At 38.8% G+C, this 12500-nt stretch overlaps 2 protein-coding genes across 2 annotated transcripts in view; one reads left to right on the forward strand and one right to left on the reverse strand.

The window, feature by feature from the left end:
* Nucleotides 1–12500, reverse strand: part of LOC135213585 (solute carrier family 12 member 8-like) — a 101911-nt gene that overhangs the window by 59609 nt on the left and 29802 nt on the right. The window contains exons 2-3 of the mRNA XM_064247584.1: nucleotides 5686–5866; nucleotides 2715–2860 (exon numbers count right to left, since the gene is read on the reverse strand). Coding sequence (XP_064103654.1) covers nucleotides 2715–2860; nucleotides 5686–5866 — 327 coding nt within the window. The remainder of the gene's footprint in view (nucleotides 1–2714; nucleotides 2861–5685; nucleotides 5867–12500) is intronic.
* LOC135213586 (peptidyl-prolyl cis-trans isomerase-like) overlaps nucleotides 1–12500 on the forward strand; it is a 106995-nt gene that overhangs the window by 46892 nt on the left and 47603 nt on the right. The window lies entirely within an intron of this gene.

Here is a 12500-nt window from a genome sequence, read left to right on the forward strand (position 1 = left end):
GTACTACTTTCAAGAATACCAACGAAACCTGGGAGACCGAAAAGCACAGGGACCGGTTCTGAATCTTGGCAAAATCGCTAGACGTCGAAAATGTCCCGTCAACACAAAAGAAACAGAATAATTTCTCTCGACTTCCCGTCGTTCCAGATTTCGTATTTCATGAATAGCACTTTCCATTTTAAATTGGCGCCTGAGTTTGCTCGGCATTCCGGCTGTTTTTTTTTTTTTTTTTTTTTTTTTTTTTTTTTTTTTTTTTTTTTTTTTTCATTAGATATTCAATCGGCGGAATTAAACGGAAAAGACAAAGAAAAATTTTTGACAAAGTATGACGAATCATTTATGAAGAGAGAGCATAAGAAACAGGGCCGTTTTAGCCTTGTTGTTTTTATTCTTTAATTCGGATATTGTATTTTACTTTTCATCTGGCGGGAAACTTTCTAAATCTGTTCTCTTGCACTTCAGTAGTGGCTTAGGCACATCAGATATGTCTCCTCTCTCTCTCTCTCTCTCTCTCTCTCTCTCTCTCTCACACACACACACACACACACACACACACACACACACACCTCAAATATGACTAATGGTTCAGTGATTCTCTCTCTCTCTCTCTCTCTCTCTCTCTCTCTCTCTCTCTCTCTACACACATCTCAAATATGGCTAATGGTTCATTCCTTCTGTTCTTCTCTCCTCTTCTCTCTCCTCTGCTCTCTCTCTCTCTCTTCTCTCTCTTCATCTCTCTCAGGGCGCTTCTACTCGGAATCAAATGTCCTTTCAAGACAAGAAAGCCTCGGAAATGTAAACGCCTGGCTGCTGTCACGATCTGGTCCCCAATTGTAGCAGACATTATCATCAACTCTGACATAACAAAGGGCAGGGAATAAAAACATTTTCTGCGCCGACTTTCTTTGTTGCTTATGAACTCCTGAGGGAGCCTTTGGTTTTATCTTCTCGTTACCGCTGTCGTCGTTACTTTTTTTTATTTATATTTTTTTACATAAATTTAATGTTTCATATTATTGGAGCCAATGGTGCAGTTTCTGTTAATGTTGGGAAAAATTTTGATTAATGTCAAATTTTGTCTCGTGAGCCATAACATATTGGAAAACATTCTCTCTCTCTCTCTCTCTCTCTCTCTCTCTCTCTCTCCCTATCCATATATATATATATATATATATATATATATATATATATATATATATATATATATATATATATATATATATATATATATATATATATATATATATATATATATATATATATATATATATATATATATATGTCTGTATGTAAGTTTTTACTCTTTACCTCTTTTAGCAACGTATTTCAGTGAAGCATCCATTCACTAAATATGTCAATGTAAGCGCTTCAGTGGCGTGGTCGGTATCGTGTTGGCGTACCGCCTCTGTGGCCGCGAGTTCGATTCTTGGGCATTCCGTTGAGGTGCGAAAGTTGTGTATTTCTGGTGATAGAAGTTCACTCTCGACGTGGTTCGGAAGTCACGTAAAGCTGTTGGTCCATTTGCTGAATAACCAGTGGTTCCATGCAACGTAAAAACTCCGTACAAACAAACAATATGTCAATGTAATGACAAACGTTTCCAGTATTTCGCGGATTATGTAACGTCTCCCCCCCACCCCCTCCCCTTCAGTGTCCAGACGGGGCACGTAATGGCACTGGGCCGATAAAAAAAAAACAGGCGTCGCGTCTGACAATCAAATTGTGATTAAAAACTCCTCACAGAAGGAAGTTTTGTCAGATAAGTCGAAGGTAACGAGAGAACTTCGTTTCGCCGGAGTTTGGATGTTTAGAAATGCGTATGTTTGCTGTTTACATAAATGTGTGAGAATACGTTGAAGTTTGTGGTTGTTTATGAGTATGTGACTTTTGTCCGTTAATTAATGACTGCCTTCGGCGGCGAGTGAGTTTGTTTTACCTTGTGTATGTGCCCTTTAGATGAATGTGTGGAAGTTCATACGTGGCATTTGATTATGTTTGAAAGTGATGTGTGCTTATTCTTGAGTATGTGACAAAAATCCAATGTTGCCAGAAGTTATGAGCGTGTTTTTAGTTTGCTTACATTCAACTGCGCATTGTTTACTTTTGAATATTTGCCGTTGATATAACTTTGTAAACATTTATATGTTTGTTTACGTATGAGATATGTCCATATATTCATTTTTGTTGATGCTGGGTCCATGGTCTCTGTTTTATTACTGGATGTGTATGAGCTTGGCTTGAGCATTTTATTTGATCATCTACTAACTTGTACAATTTATACTCTGTATATATATACATACGTATAGTATATTTATATTATATATATATATATATATATAATATACTATACACACACACACACGCATCTATAGTATATATATATGTGTGTGTGTGTGTGTGTTTTTTTAAAGGTATTTGGTATGCCCCTGTGTGCATAAGTGTATATATAACTTATTACTTCAGACATTCATACATATGAGCTTGGTGGAACGGTCTTGCTTGTATTAACATTATATTATATATTATATAATATATTATATAATATTATATATATTATTTTAATTTTTTTGATATTAAATAATATATATAATGTGTGTGTGTCGTGAGCGAGAGAAATAGAGAGCTAGTGGTTGTACCTGCATCCTTGTATCGTTCACCCCAGCAAAGTAACTGCATTAACTGAGAAGGCTGACGTTAACGTTGCATCCCCTTACCTGTCCAAAGCAGTAGACGAGGCCAATGGAGCCGCCCACCTGCGACCCCAGTACATGGGACACCAGGAAATAAACGCCTCCGCTCTCGACCCTCGTCCTCTCGCAGATACCCACCGCCGAGACCACCGACGTCAGCACCACAATCACTGCAAAGAGGAATTTCATTAATGCGAAAAGCCGGTGAGGCTGGCGACGACCTGGTGCCATTATCCAGCCCTGCGTTGTCTTAAACAAATAGAAGTTGTAAAGGCTTTCGGTGATACCGATGTCTGATATCAATGACGTCAGTTAAAGTTAAGTATATCTTAGTTTTACCAGACCGCTGAGCTGCTTAGCAGCTCTCCTAGGGCTGGCCCGAAGGATTAGATATTTTTACGTGGCTAGGAAGCAATTGGTCACCTAGCAACGGGACCTACAGTTTATTGTCTGATCCGAACGACATTATATCGAGAAGTGAATTCCTATCACCAGAAATAAATTCCTCTGATTCCTCGTTGGCCGAGCAGAGAATCGAACTTCGGACCACCGGATTGGTAGCCGAGCGCGAAAACCACTCGTCTAACGAGGAACTAGTGACGTCAGTACCATGATTTCTACATGAAGGTGACGAGAAGTTAAGAAGAGACGAGATGCTGTTCGGTGATACTCACGGTTGACGCTGCCAACCAGTTGCCCTTATCTAGCCCAGGCCTAAATGAAACGAGGAAGGGAAAGAGAAAGAGTCAATGGTGAGTTTAATCCAGGAAAAAGCAGCAGAACCGACCGTTGAAAGATGGAAAGTTATAGGATTTGGGAAGACGCAGCAGGAAGATACTTCCAAAACCGGTGATGGAGAACGAGGGCCATCAATGTGAGCTGACATGAAAATAGCATGAGATAGTGTTAGTGGGGCTCCTATGGGGAAAAGAAAAGTTGAAGGACCTAGATCTACGTAGATAAGATTTATGGTAAGGGAGGTCAGAGAAAAGTGAAGATTTGTGGAAGACAAATCACAGGCAAGATTTGAGGAGCAGAATTTCACAGAAGTGCTGAGTAACAATATTAGGAACTTTATTGGCTTTGTTTGTTCAATATATATGTATATATATATATATATTTACATATATTTGTATATATGTTTATTATAATTAAGTTATATATATATATATATATGTATGTGTGCGTGTTTATACATACATATTTATATCATAAAACCACGAGAAAATATGATTTCTGTCGCAGAGTGCCTCTAAACCAATGAGTTGAGGATCCACATACTGGACGATGAGAGTTTTATCGCGTCAATGTGATAGTGTGAAGCAAATATGCAGGATCATTTTTCGCTTTGTCCAGCTCTGAGTACCTAGCAATTAAGGAGACTAAGTTAAGTATATCTTAGTTTAACCAGACCACTGAGCTGATTAACAACTCTCCTAAGATTGGCCCGAAGGATTAGATATTTTTACGTGGCTAGGAACCAATTGGTTACCTAGCAACGGGATCTATAGCTTATTGTGAGATCCGAACAACATCGAGAAATGAATTTCTATCACCAGAAATAAATTCTTCTGATTTCTTGTTGGCAGAGCGGGGAATCGAACCCGGACCCTGAGATCGGTAGTCGAGCACGTAACCGATCGTCCAACGAGATATTAATAAGGTGCGGATATTGAAAGAGGATACAGTAAGGCTATAAACTGATGAACTGTCAAAACCCGGATAAAAAAAAAAATCAGTTTGTGCTCAGCGATAAGTTCCTACTTGTGAAATAGTCAGACGTTTACTGAAACCTCTGACGCGCCTTGAAGGTTTGCTACAATCGCCGGTGGATTACAGTGAGACTAGATAGCCTACCTATAAGAAGCTAGGTTATGTTTCTTCCTGTTGGCATCTAGACGCTTTGTTCATTTTTTTTTTTTATCTCTCTCTCCACTTTTACATGAAGCTGGGTTTTCTCTCTCTCTTCTCTCTCCTTTATTTTCTCTCTCTCTCTCGTCGGGCCCCTCTCTCTCTCTCTCTCTCTCCTTTGCGGTAACCTTCGCCCTTCACTATTGGTTCAGATTTTTTGGTGTTTTGAGCAAAACTGCCGCAGCAAGGAACTAACTTTTCGAAAACCATTTCTTGATGGCTGTGTCGTTATGGAAGTGTCCTATGCTCTTTGCATACGGGATGGTTATGAACCGGTTTTCCCTAGCAGTGCTACCTGTCTGTGAACGCGGCCTATTTTCTTTTCCTTTTATAGCGATCCCTTTACGATAGCACCCAGTTCCTGTTACACCAGATATCTTTGTGAACGCGCTGTGCCCATCAGTGATATAATCATAACTGACTTTTGGATAGTTGTATCCTCATAACCGTTTCCTGTACTTTAGAACCAACTGCGCTATGGTAAAGGAACTTAATCATAATTGAATGGGCAAATTTATGAAGCACCATACACTTTATGGCCAGTTACACCCTAATGAACGAAACATTTTATCGTTGAGTAGACATTTTTTGTGAGCGCGTTATTCCTTAGCGCCGAATGTGCGCCTTGTGATCTTTGCGTAGATATAATTTCGCGAGTACGTACACCCTAGAGGTTCAGATCTAACGTGTGGGCGTACATTATTATCTTTTCATAGCCTTTTCATAACTCTTTGGGGGTAACTTGTGAATGAGCCTTGCTTACCGTGAGTTCCCCTTTGGACGAGTGGGTCACGTGCTTACCTAACGATTCGGTAGTCGCAGGTTCGTTTCTCCACTCTGCCAACGTGGAATCAGAGGAATTTATTTCTGGTGATTAGAAATTCATTTCTCGATATAATGGTTTGGATCCCACAATACGCTGTAGGCCCCGTTGCTAGCTAACTAATTGGTTCCTAGCCACATAAAAAAAAAAGATCTAATCCTTCGGGTCAACCGTAGGAGAGCTGTTAATCAGCTCAGTGGTCTGATTAAACTAAGCTAACTTAACTTACAGTGAGGATTGTCATGTAGTTTTAACACTAACCTGAAATGACAACGATGAGGGCAGCCAGGGGCACGCCAGCCTCGCCCACGACCCATCCTGCCCTGAGGAAGACGATGACGCCCAGGAGGTTGACCAGGCAGGACGTGAAGACTCCATCCCAAGTTCCGAAGAGGACGCGCTCGCTCACGAAGAAGTTGCTCTTCCACCAAGGGACGTCGCCCTGCGACAAACAGAAGTTGCAGTCACAACAGTGGCGTAAACCGAATAGAAAAATACACGGTTATAGATGATTGCATAATTCTAGTCTGGAAGTGTACCTCTCTAGATTTTGTAGACAATATGGAAATGTGTGTATGTGAATATTAATGATAGTCTCTTTTTCCACCGAAAGGAATTCTAACACTGCTCTTTGTTTGGAAAGTACCTTAGCCACATACCTACTTTTGATAGTAGATTATAATGCTGAAATCTATAGGAAATTAATTGAAATATAAGGTGGAAAAAAATTATGTTGCATTACTTATTAAATGTGCCATATTATAATTTGTGTGTTTGCAAACATATAATATATACATAAATTATATATGTATATCTATATATTTATATATATATATATATTATATATATATATATATATATATATCGTATTTCTTTCAGGCATATAGAAGCGTTATTGTGCATTTTTCAATTAATGATAAAATCCTTTGAAAATAATTATTTAGGGACCTGAATCCATGCGTTGCACATAGAGCTCAAGTTATTGGTCTAGACGCATAAAAACGTTGAACAGTTGTTACATAAACGATTTAGAATCTAGAGGCGATTTAGAATGTAAAAGATGCATCAATAGTCGTACCATTGCATTAAATTTAAAAATGAATAATTTTAACGTGATATGGAATTTAAAAGATACAAAATGTAAAAAGCTAAGCATGATATTTACGAGGTGGAATTCAAGTCTTCCTAAGTAGGTCTTATAAAAGAAAGGTTACTTTTTATAATGGTGAAGCCATTAGGACGAGCAACCAAGAACACTTATCCAGCCCACACCAGTTCAGGGAGAGGGAGGGAGGAGGGAGGGAGGGGGGGGGGGGAAAGGGGTGTGGGAGTACGTGGGTCTTGAGTGACGGAACATTCCAGAACCAGATTTTTCGGGAATTTCTCATTAATTTATTCACAGTGAAAAACTTTTTTTTTCCTTAACACGAAGGAGGTAGATTGAAGAAATAAAATACCTGTAGATTTTATGTTTAGGTATTCTGACTCACAAGCTTTTTTTTTAGGGATATTTTCTTTTTAATAAGTTGGGGATCGAACGAAGCCGACCATATCCCACAGGTAGAGAAGATTCTACAGATTGCACAATGGGACGAATGTTATTGTTATTGCTGTCGTTATTTGGTCCTCACAAAGGAAAAATGACGATAAATCCAAACGCATTATTCTGTTTTGGTCCGTATAATAGATTATATTATTATTAAACCTCTCCACATGATGAAATGACATTTAACGGCATAACACTCCCCTTCCATTCTGCGATTTATATATTGATCGGCCAACCAATACACAGAAATGGCATATGAATGACATCATCAGGCAGCAGTGCTACTCGAGCCTTGCAGCATCTCGGATAAAGACCAGATCGCACAAAGCGGTGCCCCAAATACGTTTCTAGAATAAGGCATCACGTATAAACTGGATTCTAATTCCACAGCTTAGGGCGCTCGACCAAGCTTAGGGAAAAGCTTCGTGCTGGCGTTCGAAATGTAACAGAGACGTGTAAAGGGAAGTCTTGCATAAACATGAACGCTCTTGTGTTGTATTCGTCGCTTTTGAGAGCAGGGCGAAGAGAGGATGCGAATCGGTGCATTAAGCATTTCTTTGTACGAGGATCGGGGCTGTAAGAAACAGGGAGGATGAAGCAGGAAATTTAAGAAACAAAGGGTTTTATATATACATACAAATTTGCGTGTGTATCCGTAGCCCAATATCCCTCATAGACTGGTTAATTTTTCTGTGGGTTCTCATTAGCTTTTTTGGGATGAGGTTGCGTACCCCATGCCCAATCTTACCTGACTCCAATTGACAACATTTGACTATCCAGTTGGCATTCTTGTATGAAACAGGTTCGAGTACCGTTTTCGCTTTTTGGAATTGAGCTCAGTCTTTTGTGCTCGGTGAAGCAGAGTTAGTATATATATATATATATATATATATATATATATATATATATATATATATATATATATATATATATATACGGGTGTGTGTGTGTTGTAAGTTGCATATGTCATTTTGAACGTAACGTGGTTTTCAGTATCAAGAATTTTCAGGTAATATCGCTAGCAGCATACATAATCTATTGCATAGGCCAACAGAGGCTCAATAGGTTCAACTGACAGCGCCAAAATCGAGTAGACCATGACCAAGTATCGAACTTTGTTCTTTCTGACTAATGAGGCTAGTTTTAACCACTGGATATGAAGACACCATACAAAACAACAAAATACTATAGTAGATTCATATCAACCGTGCACTTGATGTCTAGATCAGTCCCTTACGACGCTCCTGATTAGCTGTTGATAAGCCAATCACAGGGCTGGAAACTCTCAGTCTCTCGAGAGAGTTCACATGGGTAAGATCTATGTTCCACCTCTCCTGAGGGATACGTCTTTCAGGAGAGGTGGAACATACATCCTGCCTATGTGAACTCTTTCGAGAGACTGAGAGTTTCTAACCCTGTGATTGTCTTATCAACAGCCACTCAGGAGCATCGTAAGGGACTGGCCTTGCCCATCAAAGCACGGTTGATATGAATCTACTATAACAGGAATCTCTCCCGACTCCGGCGACAATCAGCAGAACGGCCAGGAATAAGATTACTGATAGAGCAGTGACCAACTTCTATTCATGCATCGCAATGAAAGGCATTCTTAAAAAGCTCACCCAGATACTGGAAGAAACTAGTTCTGATAAGAGCCAGCAGATAGAAGGCCAAAAAAGAATCGACAGAAATTTCAAAAGAGGCTTATTCTTGAGTGGCTCAACTGAAGGACCAACACTGGAGTATCATCGAAGTTGATCAAGGAAGCTTATCCAGAATCCTGTTCCGTCTTTTTTCGGTGTCCCCGAATGTTCAAAATGTGTAAGAGCATGAATGTATGAGTCATATGAAGACGTCTGAATGTTGAATTGACATCTGTTTATTATTATTATTATTATTATTATTATTATTATTATTATTATTCAGCAGATGAAACCTGTTCATTTGGAACAAACCCACAGGGGCCATTGGCTTGAAATTCAAGTTCACAAAAATATGTTCATTAGGAAGAAGTAAGAGGAAGTAAAGGAAATACAGAAAAAAAAAGAGTGCTACCACTTACTAAAAAAGAAAACAAATGTAGTTAAATGTTAGATGAGAACTTATTTCTTCTCGGTATCGTGCCTTGTACGATATTAGCAAGGACGATCCCATACTGCTTTAGCATTATAGAAAGGGTGTTTCAAAGTGTTGTGTATGCATGCGGCAAGATAAACGCAATGTTTTGGATTTACTTTCGATTCTGGTACGTTGCTTTTTGTAGCAGTGTGCAAAATTCCTATGTAGTCTTTACACAATCGCTTTCTCGTTCCATAAGTTACGTAAGGCCATAATGTTGCAGGTCACGTCAACCTTTGCGTAACAGGAGCCAATAAGAGAAGGAAAAAAACTAAAGGAAATGATCTATACCATCCAAAATCTGGTCCGTAGCGGGTAGTGCCGTCAGTGCACCTCACGTGGTGCACTGTAGCCATTACTTAAGGGTCTTTGCAGCGTCCCTAAGACTCCTAACTGCAACCTCTTTCATACCTTTTACTGTACCTCGGTTCATATTCTCCTTCTTCCATCTTACTTTCCACCCTCCCAGCGCTTGACCTTTGGCCTAAATTTTATATTCTCTTGTGGAATATAGCTGATCCGCTGGTATAGTGCTTCCCCCCCCAGGGCAATGAAAAATCACTGTCTGTAACATGATCAGTTACTGATGCATTGTGGGGTCCGCAGTGGGAGGTTGAAACCAACATTCTTTAGGAGCTTGAATTTCAAGTCAATGGCTCCTGTGTGCTTGTTCCATGTGGATGATAATATAATAATGATAATATTCCATCCAGAGTCTTTGACTCATTTTTGCATATATTTATAAACGCAATTACGTGATAATGAATAGTGGGGCTACCAAGGTATTCTTACTTAACTGAAACAGGACAGAGTCAGAGTAAGAGGGCTTAAACTTAACGAGATAAACAGTAAACACAAACATCGTCACCGGATGGGTATGCAATAGTACCTACCTGGATGTATTCGATTTCACTCATACTGATATATGGATACCGCATATACTCTTGCAGGTATATAAATTCTTTATATCAGTAATACATGAGCATATATAATTAAAGTCATATGTACTTTGATTAGTTCTTATACCCATACGAAATCAGCATTTATTTTCTAAATGAAGGCATTTCGTTTAAAAGCCTTCTCATTATAGAAAGAGGAAATGAAACATGCCCATAAGACATCCGCTTTTACTTTCTAAATGAGGGAATATCGTTTAAAAGCTTTGTCATTATAGAAAGAGGAAAGGAAGCAGGTCCCTAAGACATCAGCCTTTTACTTTCTAAATGAAGGAATTTCGTTCAAAAGTCTTGTCATCATAGAAAGAGGAACTGAAACGGCTCCATAAGACATCAGTTTATTTTCTAAATGAGGGAATTTCGTTTAAAAGCCTTTTCATTATAGAAAAAAGAGATGGAACAGACTCATAAGTCATCAGCATTTACTTTCTAAATGAAGGGAATTCGTTTAAAAGCCTTGTCATCATATAAAGAGGAAACGAAACAGGTCCATAAAACATAAGTTTATTTTCTGTAGGGAGGAATTGTATTTAAAAGCCCTCTCTTTATTAAAAGAAGGAATGAAACACGTCCATAAGACATCAGCGTTTATTTTCTGAAGGAAGGAATTGTATTTAAAAGCCCTTTTCATTATTAAAGGAAGGAATGAAACAGGTCCGTTCTATGTCGTTACAATATTCCGAGAGGAAAGGCCGGGCCTTGAAACGCCCTCGAAAAGGACCCATTCAGAGAATGTTGGGTGGCTGTCGTAGACACGGGAAATGTCATTGTGGGCCGGGATTTGCTACAAAGTTTGGACGTTTGGGAAGTGGAGGCCGTCACTCACAACTTGCTTTTCGTGGAATGGGCCCAATTGGTAATAATGTTTAGCGTATCAAGTGATTAAGAAAAAGCAGTAGGGGGAAAATCTGAAAAGTAAGGGATTACTTAAATTTATAAAATCCACAGTACCTACACGGGTACACACACACACACACACACACACACACACACACACACACACACATATATATATATATATGTATGTGTGTGTGTGTGTGTATATATATATGTGTATTATATATATTATATATACTGTAGTATATATATGTGTGTGTGTGTGTGTGTACCCGTTGTAGGTACTGTGGATTTTATAAATTTAAGTAATCCCTTACTTTTCAGATTTTCCCCTACTGCTTTTTCTAATCACTTGATACACTAAACATTATTACCAAACGGGCCCCTTCCACGAAAAGCATATAATATATATATATATATATATATATATATATATATATATATATATATATATATATATATATATATATATATATAGTATATATATATATATGGAGAAGCTAGGTACTATGTCGTACCTCTTAAGTAAATAGGGATACAATCCACAATGATGTAAAATCTTTCGGAAGTTTTATAAAGTATATATTTCTTGTACAGCAATTTATAGCTTTCGACCAACAGCTGTGGTCTTGTTCACTAAACGGTGAACAAGACCACAGCTGATGATCGAAAGCTATAAGTTGCTGCACTAGAAATATATATTTCATAAAACTACAGAAGGATTTTACATCATTGTGGATTGTATCCCGTATTACATATAAGTGTATGTGCGTGTGCTGTGTTTATGTATGCGCGTTTTCTGCTTTGTTGATTTAATCAGAGACCTCAAGTTACCGATTGGACATTGGGCGAGCCGGTTCAACCATATTATATGTATATTATATCTTTTACTTCTCTTCTTATCTCCCTTCCCTTTCCAGAACAATTAATTCTGTTTCATCTCGGCTTCACTTAGCGCATGTGGAGAGAGAGAGAGAAAGTTTGTTAGAAGCCGCTGCTAATTCTCTTAACTACTTAATCAGTGATAAGCCCACCCTGTTGGGGGCTAGTGCTGTCAGTGCACCTCCCATGCAGCACTGTCGGCATTATTTTAGGATCTGCAGCGTCCCTTCGGCTCCTTTTATTCCTTTTACTGTACCTCTGTCCATCCTCTCCTAGCATCTGTTTCGTTGTGCAACTGCAAGGTTGTCCTCCTGTTGCACCATTCAAACCTTCTTGCTATCAGTTTCCCTTTCAGCGCTGAACGACCTCTTAGGCCCCAGTGCTTAGCCTCTGGCCTAAATGTCCTATTTCATTCCATTCTATTCAACTGTAAGCCTATTGCAACATCAACCCCAATCCACATACAGAGCTTTTCACACATTAAAAGTAATCTTGTACATCATGGATACTGTGCACTTTCCATCGATATATTAGGCGTGTGTTTTCTCGAACTCATATCCTCAAACATAAAGTAAAAAGAACTTCATGTAGAAAAATAGCAAACCTTTTGACAGCTTGAATTTAATGGACCCCACAGGTATACCGAGGAATGTGGATCTATCTTTGTTTTTAAGAAGAAAGCTCCCCTTGACGTTTGCGAGGGGACGCTCTTATTTGTAGGAGAGGGACCTCCAAGG

The sequence above is a fragment of the Macrobrachium nipponense genome, chromosome 43 (assembly GCF_015104395.2).
Source record: "Macrobrachium nipponense isolate FS-2020 chromosome 43, ASM1510439v2, whole genome shotgun sequence".
NCBI lineage: Eukaryota > Metazoa > Arthropoda > Malacostraca > Decapoda > Palaemonidae > Macrobrachium > Macrobrachium nipponense.